This window comes from Myotis brandtii, unplaced genomic scaffold, assembly GCF_000412655.1.
Source record: "Myotis brandtii unplaced genomic scaffold, ASM41265v1 scaffold806, whole genome shotgun sequence".
Lineage (NCBI taxonomy): Eukaryota > Metazoa > Chordata > Mammalia > Chiroptera > Vespertilionidae > Myotis > Myotis brandtii.
Window position 1 is genome coordinate 608,968 of NW_005371249.1, and position 21,508 is coordinate 630,475.

Sequence of the window (21,508 nt, forward strand, 5' to 3'; positions counted from 1 at the left end):
TTTTTTACAGAGAGGAAGGGAGAGGGATAGAGAGTTAGAAACATCGATCAGCTGCCTCCTGCACACCCCCTACTGGGGATGTGCCCGCAACCAAGGTACATGCCCTTGACCGGAATCGAACCTGGGACCTTTCAGTCCGCAGGCTGACGCTCTATCCACTGAGCCAAACCGGTTAGGGCAGAAAATAGCTTTTTATCCCTTTGTCCGGACTAAGTAGAGTTCTGAGCTGCCCTGGATACTTTTTATCCCTTGCTTACTTTTTTATTAAAAGCAAAATTCCCGCCACTTTGAGACTGACATGGCCTCCCTAGGTAGGAAGTAAGTGCATTTTTGTCGTTATACAAACATGGGATATGAAAACAGAATTAAGGCTCCCGCCCTCAAGATTGCCCCTGAGAGAGAGGCAGAGCCCAGACTAGAAGCCTGTTGGGTCCCTTTGTCTGAGTCATTTCAGCATGGGGTAGGGCTTTGGTGCAGCTCCCCACTGCCCCCCAAATTAATGAAGCTCTGTGAACTGATCCAGCTGGCCTCTCTCCCTGACCCTGTCAGACGTTGGGAGCTGCAGCCAGACGGAGTCTCTTACTCTGTCCTAACCCCGGCTGGATGTTTCCTACCTCGGGGCTTTTGCTGGCACTCATTCCTCGGTCTGCCTTCCCCTGTCCTCCCGCCTCTGGCCCCATTCTCAGCCATCCCTCAGAGTCTGACTCAGGTGCCAGCTCTTCAAGAAGCTTGGCTAAACCCCCAGTGGTTAAAAACCCGGTCTTTAGGGTTAGGCCTGACTTCAAGAGGGGGCTCTGCTGCTCTCTAGCGGAGTGGCTTGGGGTAAGTCATTTGTCACATAAGTTCCCTCAGGCTTAGTTTCTTCATCTGTAACATGAAGACAGTACTGTTTCGAATCAGTGCTTCTCTAACGTACAGCACAGGAGTTCCCGGGCATCTTGCTGAAATGCCAGTGCTGATCCAGCGGGTGCCCAAGAGTCGGCATTTCTAACCATCAATAAAACATATTTAAAAAATAAATAAATAAATAAATAAATAAATAAAAATAAACAAGGGCTTTTCCTCTTTTATGGCACAAAGACTTTTCCCCTTATACCAGGGGTCCTCAAACTACGGCCCGCGGGCCACATGCAAATACAAATATTGTATTTGTTCCCGTTTTGTTTTTTTACTTCAAAATAAGATATGTGCAGTGTGCATAGGAATTTGTTACAAGGGCTTTCCCTCTTTTATGGCACTAAGACTTTTCCCCTTATACTATGGGTTGGGATTTTTTTGTTTGTTTGTTTTTTATTTATTTTTATTTAGGGCAGCTTTTTTTTATAAAGATATCTTTGTCTCCTACCAGACTTGAGGGTGGAGTCTTTATCTGTTTCCTGACTCCCTAACAGTGCTTACATGGCCTTGTACATAGCAAGTGTTGACTACATACCTGGGTTTTATTTTCTTCTTTTTTTTTTTTCCATAGTTCGGCCCTCCAACGGTCTGAGGGACAGTGAACTGGCCCCCTGTTTAAAAAGTTTGAGGACCCCTGCCTTATAATATGGGTTGGGATTTTTTTGTTTGTTTGTTTTTAATTTATTTTTATTTAGGGGAGCTTTTTTTTGATAAAGATATCTTTGTCTCCTACCAGACTTGAGGGTGGAGTCTTTATCTGTTTCCTGACTCCCTAACAGTGCTTACATGGCCTTGTACATAGCAAGTGTTGACTACATACTTGGGTTTTGTTTTCTTCTTTTTTTTTTTTCCATGGAGATCTGTGTAACAGTAGGGATTCTATAGCTAATGGTTTGAATAGTCTCAGCTCTACTAATGCCCAAGATAATGATGATGGGGATTATTTATTCATGCAGTAAATGTTTATCGAGCACCTGCTGCGGGCCAGGCATCGATCTAGGCATAATACAAAGCATGATACAAAGTTTCTGCCATTAGGAGCTTACATTATACTTAGGGGAGACAGATAATAAAGAAAGCGAATCTATATATATAAAAGGTTAAGTGACCGACTGTACGTCTGTCCGACCGTCTGACCAACCAACCGGCCAGTATATATGACGCGCACTGGCAATTTAAAAATAAACGCTGACTCACACATGTGCGATACATGTAAAGCTCTCGCTGGCACCAATCGCATGCGTGTGTTTCAATCTGTCATTGTCAATCATGGTTGTTCTGATTCCAAGAATTGATTTGTCCCATCTGACACTGGCCTCCCATTTAAATTAATTTGAAGACAGTTTCCCGTGATGCCAGCATTGGCGATGATTATTAATATCATGTTGTTGTTGTTTATTAATCAATTTATATATTATTATCATATACATTTTACTAATTTTCTTTCATCCCTGACATTTCTATTATAGAGAAAGGGTGAATAGCGATATTAAAATATTTCTTCTAATTAATTTCCTTTCAATGTGCATGAATCCGTGTACCAGGCCACTAGTTACATATAAAATGATAAGCTCCTCAAGGGCAGAGGATGTGTCTGACTCATCGTAGTGTTTCCTCATGTTAGGTGTCCAGGCACAGTGTCACCTGGCCACTCTGCAGCTGTGTATGCTGTCTCACTTTTCACATGGACAGTCCCTATGGTGTGACATGGTACTTCCTCGTGTCCCCTTCACTAACCCACAAATCCACTCAAACGAAAGCATTGGTGAGCTAGATAGATGTCACTAGAGATTTTATTCCTGACTTGCCTACCCATCGTGATGCACAGCAAACTAAATGGGCCACAGAACCCACCTTCTCGGAAGCAGTGGAGTCTGGAGACAAAACAGAGCCAAGCTTTACTTCCGAAGCCCTTGTTTATGTTGACTAGACTTCTGTACTGAGGGTATTCACTCCCAGTTTCTTCTTAGCAAGTCCTTTCCAGTTCACGCCTTTTACATGGCAGGCTGGCGAGGACTTGGTCGGCAGACTCCTCTCTCTCCACTCTCTCTAGTGATCTCAACCCATCCCAAGGCTTTAAGTGTCATTCAGGTCTCTGTTTAAATGTCACTTCCTTAGAGACGTTCCTTAACAGCCATCTCTAAAATAGCACACGTGTGCATGCACACAGACGCACACTCAGCCTGCTTTATTTCTCTTTATAGCTATGTTATTTTTAAAAGTTATTGTCTGTCTCTGAAGGTAGGAACTCTGTCCTGTTTACTGCTTGTCAGTACTTGGAACAGTGCCTCGCATAACAGTTGACAGTCAACAAATATTCGTTGAATAAATGATTTTTTTTTTCTTTGGAAATTCTCAAAATCCTCATGAGGTGTAGCAGGACAGCCGTCATTAGCCTGTTTACAGATGAGAAAATTGGCTCAGAGGGGTTAAAGGCTTTGCCTGAAGTCACAGGGCTGGGACGCAGTAGAGCCGCTTGTTGAGAGCCAAGTCTTGTGGGACTCACCTCCCCAGAGGGTGGCCTCTGCCTCGCCTACTGAGGCTGGGGACACTGGGTGACCTGGAAGCACGTGGATACCTCCACTGGGCTGCTAGGGGTGCCACACGGAAACCCTGAGTTCTCACACTATCGGGAACCTGTGCATAAAGGAACAGCGTCAGGCCTACCTCAGGACCTGCTTCCTCCCGTCTCACACAAGGCACTGTTGTTTCTCCAGCCCTTTGCAGGGCTCACATGCCAGGTGCACAGGCCCTGGGGGACATTCGTTACTGTTAATTCCATAGCTCAGAGGCCCCAATGGCAAAAAGGAAGGACAAAGCTTGAACACATTTTTTAAAAAGTGTTACTTGGGTGCTCGCTTCGGCAGCACATATACTAACATTGGAACGATACAGAGAAGATTAGCATGGCCCCTGCGCAAGGATGACACGCAAATTTGTGAAGCGTTCCATAAAAAAAAAAAAAGTGTTACTTGGTTATAGAAATCCCTGTAGCCGCCTGGATCCCCGTGGATTAGTGTAAAGCTGCAGTAAATAAAGCCAAATGGAACAAGCGGGGATGTGACGTTTGAATAAAAGGAAACCCTCCTCAGCTCAGAGGGGGTCCGAACTCTATTTTTCTTATGCCAACACCACCCTGTCTTGTGGCTGACTTGTTGAGGGAGTCTAGAATATGCTGTCTTTTTTTTTTTTTTAAGAGTATTAAGTTTTATTCTAGCAGGCAATTAAGATACTGGTGGGTCCCATCAGACTTGCTTTTATTCTTCCAATTTGAATTTATTCTTCATGGCATATCCTCTGAGTCTCATCATGAGCGGCCATATTCTGGGCTGGAATGCCATTGTCTCCCAGTTCTGTGTGATCTCTGGTATCACTGTTTACCCCGTAGCAGGCAATCCCTACAAGGCCTGATGAAGTCCTGCCCTGTGCAAGTGCAGTCCAGCTTTCAGCCAGGAAACTGCCCACCACTCTATGCTGCTCGCTCCATCCTGGCGCCCTGCCTCAGAGATTCCAGCCACCTTGGCAGCGCAGAACTCAGATCTGCTGCTCAGTGAGACAGCCACGCTGCCTGGGCTCCATCGCCCTCCTCCCAGTAAGCAGGTGCCTCAGGACTCCAGGTGGGGCGGTCAGGCGCTCACCCCCCATGTTTCCCTTCTCTCAAAGATCACAGTCCTGTGCAGCTGGCTGTTCAAAGCCTGAAAGCATATTTTGTTCAGCTTTATACTTGTTTATGGCAGAAGAGTGAATCCAGTTCCAGTTTTTCTGTCAAGGCCTGAAGTGGAAGTGGAAATGGAGGTTCAGTTTGGGATACGCTGCTGAGGTGTTAGTATCTGTGGGACATCCGAGTAGAATTGCCCAACAGGCCATGGGGTGTTCACGTATGGAGACAGTCGGGACTGGAGATTTCAGATTCTGTAGTCACAAATTCGGTGGGAGTTAAAGCCAAGAGAATGAATGTGCTCACTTAGCTACAGAACGGTTAGAGAAGGAGTAGAAGAACATTTTTCTTTTTAAAAAACCTGAGCAGACATAGCTAGAGAAGTAGGTGAGGAACAGGAGCCGTCACTGTCACAGAAACCACCTTGAATAAATGGCTCACCTGGGGGAGAGACAGCTGCCAGGAGCCTATTTTCTCCGTATCTGTAATGCTTACCAACCCAGAGACCGGCTTTCTCCAGTGCCCCTGAGACTTTGTGAAGTTTCACCGGGTGATCATTAAAGAGAAGCCCACATACGTAGGCTCCAATACCAATCTTTAGCATGAAAGCCACATCTGTCCTGAGGAAGCTCAGAATTCCTTCCAGGCATAATCATGCATTTGTGCTTCTAGCCTTCCTGGGGCTTAAATAGCTGGCAAGTATGATCATCATTTTCATAAAGTTGAGAGGAGGCCCTGGAGAGGCTAATAAAAACATTAAAGTCGGTTGTGGAGTCTGCCCTGTTTCTAAGTTTCAGTTCCTAGTTGTCTAGAGACTTTATAGGGTTTCAAACTTGGAAGTTGCACTAACACAATCCCTTGTTTTCAGGTGGAGAAACTGACACTCATCAATGAGAGGGCTTTAAGTAGAGATAAACAACAAAAATTCAATGAAGCCAGCTTAAGCAAAAAGGAACATTTATTATAAGAGTACTAAGATAGCTGATGGAATTCAAAAGGCAAGGATAAAGCTGAGCTTTGAGAATAGCTTGGAGCCATGACTGGAATGCCCTTTGTTTCCAACCTCTCTGCTTTTTTCTGTCTCTGATTCGTTCTTCTCTCATTTTAGACCAGCTTCTTGTGCACCATCTCCCCCCTCCCTCCCATCAAGAAAATGTTCACCATTCCTGAGTTTATAGCTTAGGAAAGAAGTGATCCATTCCCCTCCACTCAGGAAGTCAACCTGGTTCTAGACCAGCCGTGGGCAAACTATGGCCCATGGGCCGGATCCGGCCTGTTTGAAATGAATAAAACTAAAAAAAAAAAAGACCGTACCCTTTTATGTAATGATGTTTACTTTGAATTTATATTAGTTCACACAAACACTCCATCCATGCTTTTGTTCCGGCCCTCCGGTCCAGTTTAAGAACCCATTGTGGCCCTCGAGTCAAAAAGTTTGCCCACCCCTGTTCTAGAATCACAACTCATGTTCCTTTGGAGAAGGTCTCGGTGGACAAATTGGAGCCATCCAGGGTCCAATCCGTTGCAGCCAAGGGACTGGGGCAGCATAGTCGTACACACACAGCTGCGGGAGCCCTACCTCTGTATCCATGGGTATAAATTGCTGGAGGAAGGAAGAATATTTTCCAGGAAAAAGTGAGGGGGCAGATGGCTGTGCAGCCAGCCCAGTAGATGTTTAGGGCGCAAGGGTTCCATCAACATATTACCAGTGGCAGAGCCAGGACCGAGACCCACAGCCTCTGATCCGGCCGCAGCCTTTCCTGAGGCTGCCTCACCTGGGGAGCAGTGGTGATTATGAGGAGAGACAGTCACATGGACGCTCACTGCCTCAGTTCTCCTTCCTATCGGTGTGAAGAAATAGAGGCCCTGCCTGGGAGTGCAGGGATCCCGAGCTCGAGCCGGCACAGCCAAAGGCAGGTTCCTCCGTATTAGTCCAAACTCTTAGTCACCCGTCTCAGAAACCCAGATCAAACCAGCCCGAGCACAGAGCGCACTGGAAGGCCACTGAGGTCCTCACAGGACTGACGGGAGAACCGAAGATTCCAGGGCACCTGCAGGAGTCTGGAATCCGTGCCTCCAGGACACGTACACGTGTGCTCACTTCTTTTCTTTCCCTTTTTCAATTTGTATCTTTCATCTCTGATTTCTGCTTGGCTCTGGGACCACAAGGACCACAGGGATCCCTAGCTAAGTTTGTACTCAAAGCTCAGAAATTTGTGTGAGTAATAAAAAAGCTGTGTGATTTGCAACTGCATATGTTTCATGTGGTGTAATTCCTCCGGCAGTTAATTGAATTCTTTTGCGTACACTTAAAATTTAAATTAAAGCTTCTGGTCTCTTTTTGGTACTAAAGCCTGCCACTCTGGTCCTGCTTGCGTAAGAGCAGCCTCTTTGCTAGCAACTACTTGAATGTCCCACACCTGCACAGTTAAAGTTTATCTCAAGGGACGCCTTAGATAAACACCCCAGATCCTTTCCCGGGATCTCCTTGGGACATTTCCTCTGCACTGTGGGGCATGTGGCTGCCAGCAGTCCTGGGGTCATACCCATACCCCTGTCTGACCAAAGAGAAGTCTTCAGGTAGAAAAATCCCAGAGAAGTATTCCAATTGAGGGGATGGAGTCCTATGATTGGCTGGGCCTTGCTCCCTTGCTCACCCCTAGGGTCAGGAGAAGGCAGGGGGTATTTTAAGAAGGGAGACCTCCCTTCCACTCTCTCTGAGGAATCAATGGAAAAATATCCTCACTCCTCAGGTGAGGATTATTAAAAAAAAAAAAAAAAAGAAAGAAAGAAAAGGAAGGGGACTTCAAGCAGGGTCAGCAAAAGCCTCTTTTGTTCTGTGTTTGTCTCCCCAGGTGACCATGGAGACTGGCGGGCTCCCCCTGGAGCTGTGGCGCATGATCTTAGCCTACCTGCACCTCCCCGACCTGGGCCGCTGCAGCCTGGTGTGCAGGGCCTGGTACGAACTGGTCCTCAGTCTCGACAGCACCCGCTGGCGGCAGCTGTGTCTGGGCTGCACCGAGTGCCGCCACCCCAACTGGCCCAACCAGCCTGACGTGGAGCCCGAGTCCTGGAGGGAGGCCTTCAAGCAGCATTACCTTGCCTCCAAGACGTGGACCAAGAATGCCCTGGACTTGGAGTCCTCCGTCTGCTTTTCTCTCTTTCGCCGGAGGCGGGAACGCCGTACCCTGAGTGTCGGGCCGGGCCGTGAGTTTGACAGCCTGGGCAGTGCCTTGGCCATGGCCAGCCTGTATGACCGCATTGTGCTGTTCCCAGGTGTGTACGAAGAGCAAGGTGAAATCATCCTGAAGGTGCCCGTGGAGATTGTCGGCCACGGGAAGCTGGGGGAGGTGGCCCTGCTCGCCAGCATCGATCAGCACTGCTCAACCACACGCCTGTGCAACCTCGTCTTCATGCCAGCCTGGTTCTCGCCCTTCATGTTCAAGGTGGGTACCCACATCAGATGATGGCCTCTTCAACCCTGACCCTGAGTTTGGTCTCTTGTAACCCCTTTTTTGTTGGAATTGAGAGTTAAATTGTTATTGCTCTAACACACTCCTCTGAGTTCTGCTCCAGTTGAGAAGTAGGCACAGGATCAATAGAGATTAACATTCTGCTTTGTTCTTGGCAAAGCTGTATTAAAAGTGAGCCTTGGACTTGAGTCTGAAGTGGCTGTGTATTTCTTCCCTTCCAAACTGGGTCAACTGAAGCCAAGGTGCAGCAACTAGGTAGGAAATCCAGGTTCTGGAGCGTGCCACATGGTGACAGAAAGCAGAGAACACTTTGTAGCAGCATGCCCAGAGGGAGCCAGAGCGGGGAGGCCAGCGACCTCCAGTGCATCAGCCCCACCCTGTGGAGGGTCAAGGAAGACCAGGTTTTTTACCAAGAGCGACTGGAGAGAGGGTCAGGAAATACCAGTCCCAAAACCTTCCTCCCAAGGAACACTGAGCAGAAGTTGTGTTCATAGCAAAGCATGTAGGGAGGTGCTAATAGCTCCTGGCAGAGAGTCTGTAGTTTTTCCATTGCCTAGGAACTAATTGCAATCCCTGGATTATGTCCCTAGTCAATAAAAATTATATTGCCACTTTACCACCAATGACCGCTAAATTGTCTCTCAGATTTGTAATGATCATCATACCAACAATCATTTGTGATGCACTCACTGTGGGCTGGGCATGTTTTTTAGCCATTATTAAGATGGGTTGTATTATCTGGTTTATAGAAGAGCAAACAGAGGCTCAACAAGATTAAGTGACATACCCAGATCTCAGATTTATTAAGGGACAGAGATAGAATCCAGAGTCTATGTCAGGGGTGGGCAAACTTTTTGACTCGAGGGCCACAATGGGTTCTTAAACTGGACCGGAGGGCCGGAACAAAAGCATGGATGGAGTGTTTGTGTGAACTAATATAAATTCAAAGTAAACATCATTACATAAAAGGGTACGGTCTTTTTTTTTTTTTTTTTAGTTTTATTCATTTCAAACGGGCCGGATCCGGCCCGCGGGCCGTAGTTTGCCCACGGCTGGTCTATGTTCATAATCTAGGTGAGCTTTTCTGCTATTATCCGTTTCCATTCTGTTCCCTGACCTTTTGGGATTGGATGGAGGGAAGGGCAGGCAACTCTAAATTATCTGTCTTCCCTCTGATGCAGAGCAGCTCCCAGGTCCCTCTTGGCATCAGCTGGCACATGCCCTCGTGGGGAAGGGGGCATGATCAGCAGGGCAAATGGCTCTCCATGCTCCACCCTCCTTAATGAGCAGCTAGAGTACTGACCAGCTACACAGATCTTATCCTTGTCGTCTTCACTTTCTCTTTTTCATTCCCCAGACAACATCAGGTCATGTCCAGTTTGACAACTGCAACTTTGAAAATGGGCACATCCAGGTCCATGGCCCAGGCACCTGCCAAGTGAAGTTTTGCACCTTCAAAAACACCCATGTCTTCCTGCACAATGTGCCCCTGTGTGTCCTGGAAAACTGTGAATTTGTGGGCAGCGAAAACAACTCGGTGACAGTTGAGGGCCACCCGTCTGCAGACAAGAACTGGGCCTACAAGTATCTACTGGGGCTCATTAAGTCCTCTCCCAGTGTGCTCCCCACAGAGGACTCTGACTTTTTAATGTCCCTGGACCTGGAGAGCAGGGACCAGGCCTGGAGCCCAAGGACCTGTGACATTGTCATTGAGGGCAGCCAGAGCCCTACCAGCCCAGTCTCTAGCTCCCCAAAGCCAGGCTCCAAGGCTAGCTCACAGGAGGCAGAGGTGGGCAGTGATGGGGAAAGGCTGGCCCAGACCCCAGACAGCAGCGATGGAGGTCTGAGTCCCAGCGGTGAGGATGAGGATGAGGAGCAGCTCACGTACAGACTATCCTACCAAGTGCAGGGCCCACGCCCTGTCCTGGGGGGCTCCTTCCTGGGCCCACCTCTGCCAGGAGCTTCCATTCAGCTGCCCAGCTGCCTTGTGCTGAACTCACTGCAGCAGGAGCTGCAGAAGGACAAGGAGGCCATGGCCTTGGCCAGCTCTGTGCAGGGCTGCCTTATCCGCAAGTGCCTCTTCCGGGACGGCAAGGGAGGCGTCTTCGTTTGCTCCTATGGCCGAGCCAAGATGGAAGGAAACATCTTCCGGAACCTGACTTACGCAGTGCGGTGTATACACAATAGCAAGGTGCTGTCATAGGGCTTACTCCACAATGCCATGCGGCCTCCCGAGTCACCAGGACATGACTGATTGATGAGAAGTCTCTTGTGGCTATATGCAGAGGAAGGCTTTGATGGGGCTATTTTGCATATATATTTTTAATCATCTTTTTCTTGAACTGATAACACACTTGCCTTATCGCCATCATCTGATTTGGGGAAGGCAGTAACTATTTTTATCATTTTACACCATTATAGAGCCTTAGTTGTAGCCCTGTTAAACTGTGGCCTCAGGACTTTTTGCAGGAATTGTGCTGCCATTGAATCAATTACGCAGCTAGTGAGTCTCTGGACAGGAACCTGAAAAATGGATAGTCAGAGTTTTTGACTAAAAAAATATATATATATATCCATGGTGTATCCTGAGCATAATTATATGCTAAGTGGCATTAATTCAAGCAGGGGGCTGTGGGCAGGCATGCAGGGCTTACTGAGCTGGTCCCTGTGCCCAGGAGCAAGGCCTGATCCAGAAAAGAACCTTACTCTCAGCTTTCTCAGGCAGGGGGATGTTTGCGAAGGCCGGTAGGAAGTGGTAGATCTGGAACTTGATTCCATTCGTAGCTGTGCCCTTGGACCTCTGGGGGAATCTTTGTGTGACCCCAATGCATGTTGAGTGTGAGGACCACTGAATCCCATCTTCTCTAAGGGTCTTGTCATCCCATCACCCAGTTATTCTGCTCAATAGGTGTGACTATGGAGCCCAGGGACACGCTCCGATCAGGTTTCATTAAAGAACCCGTGTGAGGTTGGTGCAGGGGCAGCCAGGAAGGGCACGGAGATGGCTCTGCCCCGGGCACACACAGTTGGAGAGCGGCCGGCCGTGTGACCTCGAGCCGCTCCTCTCGCCTGCAGGCGGCACAGCACAGACCAGACTCTAAGGAAGAGACTCGGTGTCCCTGAGTGATTTTTTTTTTTAATCCTTTGTGACAGGAAAACAAATGGCTTTCTCTTCCCTGCTTAGATCGTCATGCTCAGGAACGACATTCACCGCTGCAAAGCATCAGGCATCTTTCTTCGCTTGGAGGGTGGAGGCTTGATCGCCGGCAACAACATTTACCACAACGCGGAGGCTGGCGTGGACATCCGGAAGAAGTCCAACCCGCTTGTTCTGGTACACCTCTCTGTCGTCACGCCTTCTCAGGGTGGCTCTTGCTTCTCAGAAACCATTTCTGGGGATTTTTACATCAGTGTTGCCATCTTAAAAATAGTGCTTTCTGTGTACAAGGGTTCCCTGTCCTTTTCCCTGCAGTCTCCCCGTCAGTAAGAAGAGGTCCAGTCACAGGGAACACTCACAGGGCCCTGATAGGCTCTCCTTGGTTTGTGACGAATTAAAGATGACGATGTCTGCCCTAAAAATCACGTGGGTCAGAAATAAAACACCAAGTTAGTCCATTCTTTGCTATAAAAAGGATATTTCGTTCTGAAGGTTATTTGCTTCCTGGATATTGTGAGTGTGGTTTTGCACCAGTGTGAAAGCCACTTAAAATCCTAGCCCATGAGACCAGCGACTTGAGAGACAGGCTTCAGAGAAACTGGGGAATGTGATGGACTTTTTACGGACCTGGAAAAATAATACCCACCCTTCTGTTAGTGCTCATTATATGCCAGGTCATTCTAAGAACGTTGTATATATATACTTAATTATGGTTTCATCCTTACACAACCCTGTGGGGTAGAATTATTATCCCCATTTTATAGATGAGACATTGCGACACAAAGAGGCTGAGGATCTTTCCCCAAACCACACAGCCAGTGACAGAGCTGGGGTTTGAACCTAGGCAGTCTTTTCAGGGTCGATGGTCTCAACCCGTTATATCTAAGTTGCCCTTGAAATGCAGAAAGGAAAATCCTAACTGTGTTTAAAGAGACATGCCTAGCGTGTCTTCTTTCAAACTCTTCCTCTCACTGTTTTTGCCATGCAGCTGGTGTTTGACGCATGACCATGGCTTAGAAAGTATTTCCGGGGACAGAGGGGGCGGGCCAGTGAGCAGGTGGAAGTGGGAAGGGGGTGTTGCATGTCAGTCCTGGCTTTGTGAAAGGGCGTGGATGGAAATGTCATTGCATACACCCCTCTCACAGAGCTTTCAACCCTGGGGGACTTTTGTTAGGCCGTGGTTGCCCTGGTGAGTTGGCCCAACCTGTCAGGAAAAAGTCTGAAAAGTAAGTAAGAATAGGAGAGTTTGCAACATGGGACACTTTAGGCAAACTAGAACGTTCTGTGAAAGAGAAATAGCTAACTTCCTGGTGTAAGTATGGGATTGTATTTGGGGCTGTAAATTAACAATTAGAGTGAAAAAATGTTGTTATAATTTATTATAATCTAAAAATTTTGTCACTGGGCAAAAGCAACTAACTGACTGGGAAACAGAAAAAACGAGATTTCAAATCTGGCTCTGCCACTAACATATGACCTTGGGCCTGTTGCCCTTTTGTACGAGGAATTAGAATGATGTCTCCAAGGTTCCTTGTAGCTCACACACCTATGACTCATGCCCCATGGGATAGCTAAGCTCCCCAGAGCCGTACCTTGCTCCAGCGTTCCCCTGAACAAGAACTGTGGACTAGAAGCCACATGGCTCTCACCCTTCCCCGGATGTGGCCCCCTTGGGTTAGCCAACATTCTTGTGTACTGGGTGCTGCCCGTTCCTGAAGGTAGGCTCCCCTGACCCTGGGAAGTGTGGCGTGGCCAGATGATTGTGTGTGGGAGCTCAGAAAGTTCCAGTAGCGTGCCTGCCGGTGACAAGCAAGAGCCCCCATCGGTAGGGCCAGCACCACGGCGTCTCACAGGCGAGGCCGTGAAGGCTCCTGTCTTCAGGGTCTCCCGGATTGGTTCCGTGTGTGCACCTATGCAGGGCAGCGGGGCTTGTGCACTTGGCCGTGTGCTAGGGCTTTTCCAGGGACAGTGCTTTCTCCACTGTATTTGTCCCGGCCTGCTGTGAGCACTCTGCTTCTTGCTGGCCTATCTGATCTGTCCTTTGTGGCATCTCATGTCGTCCCGGCCTGCTGTGGGGCAGTGTGAGCATTCTGCTTTTGGCTGGCCTATCTGATCTGTCCTTTGTGGCATCTCATGTCACTTGCAGTGTAACCAGATCCACCACGGCCTTCGCTCAGGCATCGTCGTCCTTGGCAATGGGAAAGGCATCATCCGGAACAATCAAATCTTTTCCAATAAGGAGGCTGGCATTTATATCCTGTACCATGGAAACCCAGTGGTGAGGTATGCACTGCTGTCCCCAGACCATCCTGCTCACCATGGTCCCTTCTTCCTTTCCTTTCTCATCTCTGTTTCCCTTCTCCCAGCTTTCCCCCATTTGAAAATGCTGCTGTCCCCAGACCGTCCTGCTCACCATGGTTCTCATCTGTTTCCCTTCTCCCAGCTTTCCCCCATTTGAAAATATTTTTGTTTGCTAAAGCAACTGTGCAGACGCAAGCACAGAATAGACTGCACCCACAATCCCACAATAGCACAACCACTTTTGTGTTTCTGTGTTCCCTTCCAGTTAACCATGTAGCCATTCTATTCAGCAAGTATTACTGAGCACTTCTAACAATGATAACAGAGGTAGCAAGGGCCAGACCCGGAGCTTACTCCCGTCTGGGGGACATATGTGCCCAGAAGAGATTTTAACTCCGGTCAGTTGATAGTGGCCACAAGGATGCTGTGCTAAGATTGGAGGCTCCATCTGACCTCAGCATGAAAGCACGCCGAGATCAGTCAGGGTGTGAGCTGTAGGTGGAAGGGGCGGTGGCACTACCGGGACCATGGATCTGCCCTCCCAGCTATTGTACAGGACAGACTGGGATAAATCCATCAAAGTATCAGGAGAGGGCGTGAGCCATTCTGCTGTTTGTGCCATAGCAACAAGTATATGAATGCACAGCTCCCAGAGAGGGGATGTGTGGGAAGGCCTTATTAAAAAGGTGGCATTGGGCCCCGGCCGGTGTGGCTCAGTGGTTGAGCATTGGCCCATGAACCAGGAGGTCACGGTTCGATTCCCAGTCAGAGCACATGCCCAGGTTGCGGGCTCATTTCCCAGTAGGGGGTGTGCATGAGGCAGCCAGTCAATGATTCTCTCTCATCATTGATGTTTATATTTCTCTCTCCCTTTCCCTTCCTTTCTGAAATCAATAAAAATATATTTTAATAAATAAATAAATAAATAAAATGTTGTTTGTATGTGGATGCCAGTCAAGAGAGGCCACGAAGCCTGTGCTTCTATGGCATAGCTATAGGCTTAGTTTTTAGTCGGTGATAACCGAAGATTGCTAAATGCCGGGCTTCTAGGACTCCAGGAAGCGCTGTATGCTGCTGTGGACTTGAGCCATCTGGGGAAGCCCACAAAAGAAGGCAGTCACCTTGAGTCGGCATCGTCTTCGACGCATGACATTGGTCTGGTCTCACCTGTCTTATTCTCCTTACATTTTAGTGGGAACCACATTTTCAAGGGCCGTGCAGCCGGCATAGCTGTGAATGAGAATGGCAAAGGCCTCATCACAGGTAGGTGGGGATGCTGGAGCCTGGCCAGTCAGGTAGTGGGCTCTGCCTCACCCGCACCCACCCCCCGCATCCCGCCCCCAGTCCTTCACCTGGACAGACTGGCCTCCTAGTAGTGGCTAACTCGGGGATGCTGGCCCAGTGCTCACAGGATCTCACTGGGTGGCTGGCATCATGCTGTCAGGAACATTGATGCCACCCAGAACGTCTGAACTCCTCCTCTTGGCTTTTGTACGGGCTCCTGCCTGCTCTGGAAACCCATCCCCATTTCCCTTCCCCTCTGCCTGGCCAACTCCTGCTCACCCTGCAGGTCTCAGCCTGGGTGTTGCTTCCTCGGGGAAGCCTGCCCAGACCTCCCCTTATACACATACTAGTATACACTCTCTGTACCCAGGAGCCCTGCTCTCCGGGACCAGGAGTCGGGGACACAGCAGTGAACAACACAGACCCCATCCCTGTTCCAGGAACTGACATTTTAGGAGGGGGAAGCAAGTAAATAAATAAAAGCATACATATGCAAGCAGGAGAAGGCCTATTTGAGGATGATTCGTGCTCTACAGATAGTTAGAATAAGGAGCTAGAGGGACTTTGTGGTATTTAGATTGTGTGGTCAGGGCAGCCCTTTCTGAGAAGGTGGTTTGTAAGCCAGAACCTGGATGATGAGAAGGACCCTGGGAAAAGGACTGGGTTCCATGCAGGGCCACCTGTGGGAACAGACCTGGCGTGCCCGAGGCGCAGGGAGGTCACGTGTGTGACGAGTGTGGTGGACAAGGTGTGAGGGTTTGAGATGGGGTCACAGAGGCAGGAAGGGGCCAGTCACACAGGGTCTCATGAGCCATTGCCCTCTAGTCCCAGCAGGCTGAGCGTCTGCCCTGCCTCAGTGCTGGCGCAGATGGTCCAGGACCACCATCTGGCTGGGACTCTCCAGCCCACTCCTGGGCAGGTGAAGGGGCGGGAGAGGTCAGCCAGAGCTGAGGCTGAGGACAAGCTAGCGCCTCCTCAGGCTGTTGGGGGAATGGCTGGGTTCTGCCTCAGCCCTTCTGGAAACAGCCCCCCCCCACCGCCCCAGGGCAGACATCCCTTGCCTGGCCTGGCTCAGGGACTCCAGTGCCCATTATTCTTAGTCATCAGTTCCCAAGGCCACTGGATACAGTAGGAACCGGGACTATAGGAGAGCACAGACAGACACAGAGCTTCCTTGGGGAAAGCAGATAGCAAACAAGTCCCTGAAATGCCAAAGAAGGTTTGGGGTGCTAACTGGGTAAGCCCCGAGCTTCCTGGTCCAGATCGTCCTTCCTCTCAGCTGCCCAAGTCCTCGCTGCTAGCGTTGCAGGTGGCCCTTGGTCTTGACCCTCTTTCTTGCTTCTCCCTAGAAAACGTCATCCGTGAGAATCAGTGGGGAGGTGTGGACATCCGCCGTGGAGGGGTCCCCGTCCTCAGGAGCAACCTCATCTGCTTTGGCTATTCAGATGGCGTGGTCGTGGGAGATGAAGGCAAAGGGCTGATAGAAGGAAACACCATCTATGGTGAGGAGCACCTTCCGGGGGAGGGGTCTGGGGTCCAGTCCTGCCTGGGAGGCTGGAAGCCCAGGACCCTCCTTTGTGGGTCTGAGAAAGTTGTAGCCTTTCCTTGGGCTTCAGAGACCTGGTCTGAATAATAGCACTGATCTCGGGCCACAGCTACACAGCCCCTCTCAGCATTCAGGAGCCTCCGGCAAATCGCCATGTAATCAGAGCGATCCCGTGGGGTCAGCAAAGCAGAGAGCTTTGTCTCCATTTAAAACAGCAGAAGGCGGGAGTCAGGTGTTGTGTAAGGACAGGGCCACTTAAGCTTGGATACATGAGCATCATTTCTTGTGACCCAGAGAACTGAAAGTAATAGGGGAGAAACAGGATAATCATAGAAAGCAAGCTGTTCTCACTTACTCTGACTTTGGGTTAAAGCCTTCGTCTTTCTGAACTGTGTGTTTGATGATGCTGAGCATGATCTGAACTGTTTTGATGATGCTGAGCATGATAGCAGCTAACTTATTCAGACCCAACGCTGCAAGTCCCTTTCTATGCATTATTGCATTTAATCCTCATGTCTGCCTTCTGAGATAGATAGTTAACCCCATTTAAAGGCGAGGAAACTGAGGCATGGAGAGATTCCCTTAATGACTCAAAGTCATATAGCTCGGAAGTGGTAGGGCTGGGTTAACCCCATTTTAAAGGCGAGGAAACTGAGGCATGGAGAGGTTCCCTTAACGACTCAAAGTCATATAGCTCGGAAGTGGTAGGGCTGGGGTTCAAACTGAAGCCGCCTCTGTCTCTTCAGGGAGGGGTGGGGCTAGATGAACTCTGTGACCCCTTTGGCCCTGTCACTATGGGCTTCTGATCTGGAGTGTGGCCTTGACGTTTCTCAGAACACTTTTACACCCGACAGAATGATCCTAGTTGAAAGATCATCCTGACTGTTACTTGCCCTCTCGTATGAAGGAGCCTGCAGCCAGAGCCATACAGTGACTTGTCCCAGGCCTTTAGCAAGTCAGGGACTCTGGCCCCGGCCAGTGCCTTTTTTGCTTCCCCTCGGGGGAGACGCTGGAGGCTGTCACCCTTTGCTGTGTCGGTGACCAGCTGCTCTCACTCTCCCAGCTAATAAGGGCTGTGGTGTGTGGATGATGTCGTCCAGCCTGCCCCACGTCACCAGCAACCACGTCAGCTACAATGGCCTGTACGGAGTGGCGGTGTTTAGCCAGAAGGAGGGCTCCAGGGAGCTCCCGGGAGGCCATGGGGCCCAGGAGAACTTCAGCGAGGATGGGGATGCCATCCTCTGGGAGCCCGAGCTGGAGAAGGACGATGACCCGCTGCGCCAGCCCGTCACCATAGCACTTGTGGAGTCCAACAGTATTAATCACAACGGAGGTGAGTCCCCTCGCCCTCCGCCCCTGCTCCAGAGCCGTCGAGGTCTCACGCCTTAATGGCCCTTCACGGGCTCCCCTTCCAGCCCTCCGGCCTCACTGGCCACTTCTTTTGTCCACTCACCCGATACCCTAGTCTGCAGACTTGAATCCATCCTTTCTTGTCCCCCAGCCCCCCACTTTGCTCATGCTGCTTCTCTTGCTTGAAATTCCCTGCCTCCTGTTCACACAGCCCAGACCACACGAACCTCAGAGCCACTGGCGACGCACCAGCATCCTTCCTCCTCTGCACCGTGCCCTCCCCACCCCAGTGGCACGTGTTAGGGGGACTTGTGTCTGGAGCAGTTTCATCAACTCTGATAGGTTGTGAACTTGAGGCAAAGACGGAATCCCATCCATGTTGGTGTCCTCTCCCCTGCAGTGCCAAACCCACACCTGGCAGGCACATTGCTAACCAATTCTCAGACACATTTTTCACATTTTAACATCTTTGATGAGATGTGTCTTGCAATTGATGGCATATCATGGTTTAATTGGCAATGATTTTTCTTAGCTGTATAGAAAAATAAGTGTGTTTTAAATCTGTTATCTTTCATTTAACAAAAAACGATGATAGTAGGTATTTCATGTTTATTGAATTTAAAACAAAAACAAAACTTATTGTGGAGTTATCTAACTCCAGGACTCCTAACTGGGCTGATTATCAGAATCACTGTTGAGCGGCTAATGGAGGAAGGCTTAAAAAGAGGCTACCACATAGAAGAATCGAACAGACCATCCAACCTCAGAAGGAAGGCAGGAGGGGGGCGGGGGGTGTGGTAAGAGAGCAACTAAAGGCCTTGTATGCCTGCATGTAAGCATAACCCATGGACACAGTAGGGGAGTCAGGGCATGTGCTAGGGGGTGGGAACAGTCGGGGAGAGGTCAGTGGGGGAAAAAGGGGACATATGTAATACTTTAAACAATAAAGAATTAAAAAAAAAAAAAAAAGAGGTACCAGGCCTGGTACGCTCATTCCTCTGGGTGGCAGAGTCAGGGAAACCTGTGGCCACCTGTGCAGGACAGGAAAAGCTGCATGTATTCACAGATTCTTCATTTATATTTGCTGTTCTCAACCAAGCAGGAGAAGCAACAGGCAGGTACCACCAAGAGATCTGAACTCGCAGCACAGATTGCTCCCATGTGACCCCATCGTCAGCCTCCCCACACTCCTCCCGCACTGCCCCGGACCGCTTGCTCTGGTGGTGGCTGGATGTCCCTGGGAGTCGTCCTCCTCACCGGGTCCATCTGCCGTGCTGTCTCTTTCCGACCACGTTGGCAGCTCTGAACCCGCTCATTTTGTGCTTTTTTCTACAAATATCCCAAACAGCTTTTTCTTTCCAAAATTTCTAACACATTTTAGACACATATTACTTAGTTTAGTCAATATTTTTTTATTCAAAAATTATAGAATTTCCCATATAAACAAATTTCTCCAAACAGTAGGGAGGCAGACTTCAGCTCAGTATGGGAAAGAAAACAAAACAACAACTTTCCAGCAGGTAGGTCTGTCTGGAGTTGGAACAGGTGGTGAGGGCTCCATCACAAGAGGTGCACGTGGCGATAGAACTGTGACGTAGGTGGCGTTCAGTATAGGATGGGAGCCTGGGCCAGAAGTCCAGCTGAGCCTGCGGAATCTTGCATCCTGTTTCCCTGGCACCTTTAATGAGGACTCATTTCAGGAGGAACAGCATTTTCTTGATGTTCCCAGGTTTCCTTCTGCTCTGGGTGTCAGCCCGCTTGGAAGCTGCAGCTCCCAAGGGCTGGTTCTGAATGTTGCTCTCTCTTCCCTGCCTCTCTCCTGGGGGGGCACAGCTCCAGGAAGGCTTTTCCGACTGGTGCTGTCAGGGCTGATCCTGGAACCACCCTGTGCTTTCTCTGCTCCCCACCCCCCCTCCACCTGCAGCCTCAGGACTCTACATCCAGAGCAGTGAGGCGCTGCACGTCATCACCAATGTGATCCACGCTAATGGGGACAGAGGCATCACTGTAGCCCAGAGCAGCCAGCTCACCCGTGTGGCTAACAACAGCATCTCCTGCAACCGCCAGAGTGGGGTCAAGGTCGAGGCCCAGTGCAAGGTAGAGCTCCGGGGCAATGGGATCTATGACAACAGAGGCCACGGCATCATCACCAAGGGTGACAGCACCGTCGTCATTGAAAATGACATCATTGGCAATCGGGGCAGCGGGCTGCAGCTGCTGCCCAGGTCTGACACTAAGGTGAGTGTGTGTGTGTGTGTGTGTGTGTGTGTGTGTGTGTGTGTGTGTGTGTGTGTGTGTGTGTGTGTGTGTGTGTGTGTGTGTGTGTGTGTGTGTGTGTGTGTGTGTGTGTGTGTGTGTGTGTGTGTGTGTGTGTGTGTGTGTCCCATGTGGGGCCAACACAGGGCACAACCCTGGGAGAGCTCTCTTGCCTTCTCAGCCTGGAAGACAAAGATGGGACTTCTCACAAGAGGGGACATATAACTGGACCCTGAAGGGTGAATCAGAGTTACCAGCAGGAAGCTAGGGTGGGGGTGCCCCCTGGGGTATCTTCTGGGTCTCCAGGCCAAGGTCAGGGCTGTTTTAGATTTCTGCTCACAGAATAATCTCACACGGGACCCGGTATGTGGTAGGTGCTTAATGAGGAAAGAAGTCTTGCCTCGGGGCCTTTGCACACACTATTCCCTGTGGACCCAGGACACTTCCCCCTCTTTTTCTCTCTCAGTCCTACAGCTTGGCTATGGCTTTTTTCAGGAAGCCCTCCCTGAGCCCCCAGGCTATTGAGGCACCCCTTTTCTGGACTCAAAGGTGCTTATGCCCACCCCTACCTCACAGAGCACTTCACACGGTGCTTTTAAGTGTTCCTTTGCTCTTCTGTTTCCCAATGGGACAGTGAGCTCTGAGCTTACTTTTTATGCAAAGCACTGTGCTGGGTGCTAGGCTTTCAAAGTTGAGCCCGTCCCTGCCCGTGTGAATCATGATCCCAAGGCCTCTTCAGCTGTGTGGCTTCATGATTAGTGACTTAGGCAAGCAGTAAAGAAGTCCTTGGCTTTGAGTCTGAGCTGTGGAAGCTGTTGCCTCAGTTGGGTTTCCATGGGCCTTGGCCTCTGGCACCACCTCCCCTCTCTGCCAGGCCTTTGCACATTTTTTCTTCTTCCTGGAACATCCCTACCTTGCTCTGCACCTGATAAACTCCTATAGCTTACCCATCACCTCTTCCAGGAAGCCTTCCCTGCTTCCCTCTCCCCCCACCCCATTTGCTTCGATATCCCTTCCCTGAGCTCCCATGGCTCACTGCTCACCAACCCAGCATGCTCTTACCTCCGTTTTATAACTGGTGAAACACTAGCTCCCTACCAGTGTGACAAGCTGTCTGCCTCTTCCAGGTAATAAAGAACCGGATCCATTCATTTCGGGCCTACGGCATCGCAGTGCGGGGCCGCACCAAGGCTCTGGTGCAGGAGAACATTTTCTTCCAGGGAAAGACCAACAAGACCATCTTTCAGCAGATCTCAAACAATCGAGAATGCATCATGCAAAACAACAAGTTCTTGGTCTTCAAGAAAAAGTAAGGGCCCAAACCAATTTTCTAGAACCTCGGTGAGGACACTAGAGAAGCCAGGCCCAGTGATTCTGGCTGCCCTTGCGCCCTGCAGTCCTGCCAGCTTTCGGCTCTGGCCAGATCAAGGCCTGGGCTGAGGAGCTGCACTTGACTGCCTGGGAGGAAACAAGCTGTCAGAGCAAGGGGTATGTAATTTCAAATCTCAGTTATGCCAGTTACTGGCTATGTGACCTCGGGCAAGTTCTCAATATCTCTGAGCCTTAGTAAAATCTAGTTAGTCCTG

General features: G+C 49.7%; 1 protein-coding gene across 2 annotated transcripts in view; it reads left to right on the forward strand.

Annotated features, from left to right (window-relative positions):
- Positions 1-21,508, forward strand: part of FBXO10 (F-box protein 10) — a 33,109-nt gene that overhangs the window by 8,550 nt on the left and 3,051 nt on the right. For both annotated transcript variants that reach the window (XM_014531507.1, XM_005883929.2), the window contains exons 2-10: positions 7,411-8,001; positions 9,386-10,219; positions 11,213-11,362; positions 13,332-13,468; positions 14,679-14,749; positions 16,120-16,272; positions 17,380-17,649; positions 19,591-19,904; positions 21,050-21,231. In XM_014531507.1, the coding sequence (XP_014386993.1) occupies positions 7,417-8,001; positions 9,386-10,219; positions 11,213-11,362; positions 13,332-13,468; positions 14,679-14,749; positions 16,120-16,272; positions 17,380-17,649; positions 19,591-19,904; positions 21,050-21,231 (2,696 nt within the window). In that variant the 5' untranslated portion in view covers positions 7,411-7,416. The remainder of the gene's footprint in view (positions 1-7,410; positions 8,002-9,385; positions 10,220-11,212; positions 11,363-13,331; positions 13,469-14,678; positions 14,750-16,119; positions 16,273-17,379; positions 17,650-19,590; positions 19,905-21,049; positions 21,232-21,508) is intronic.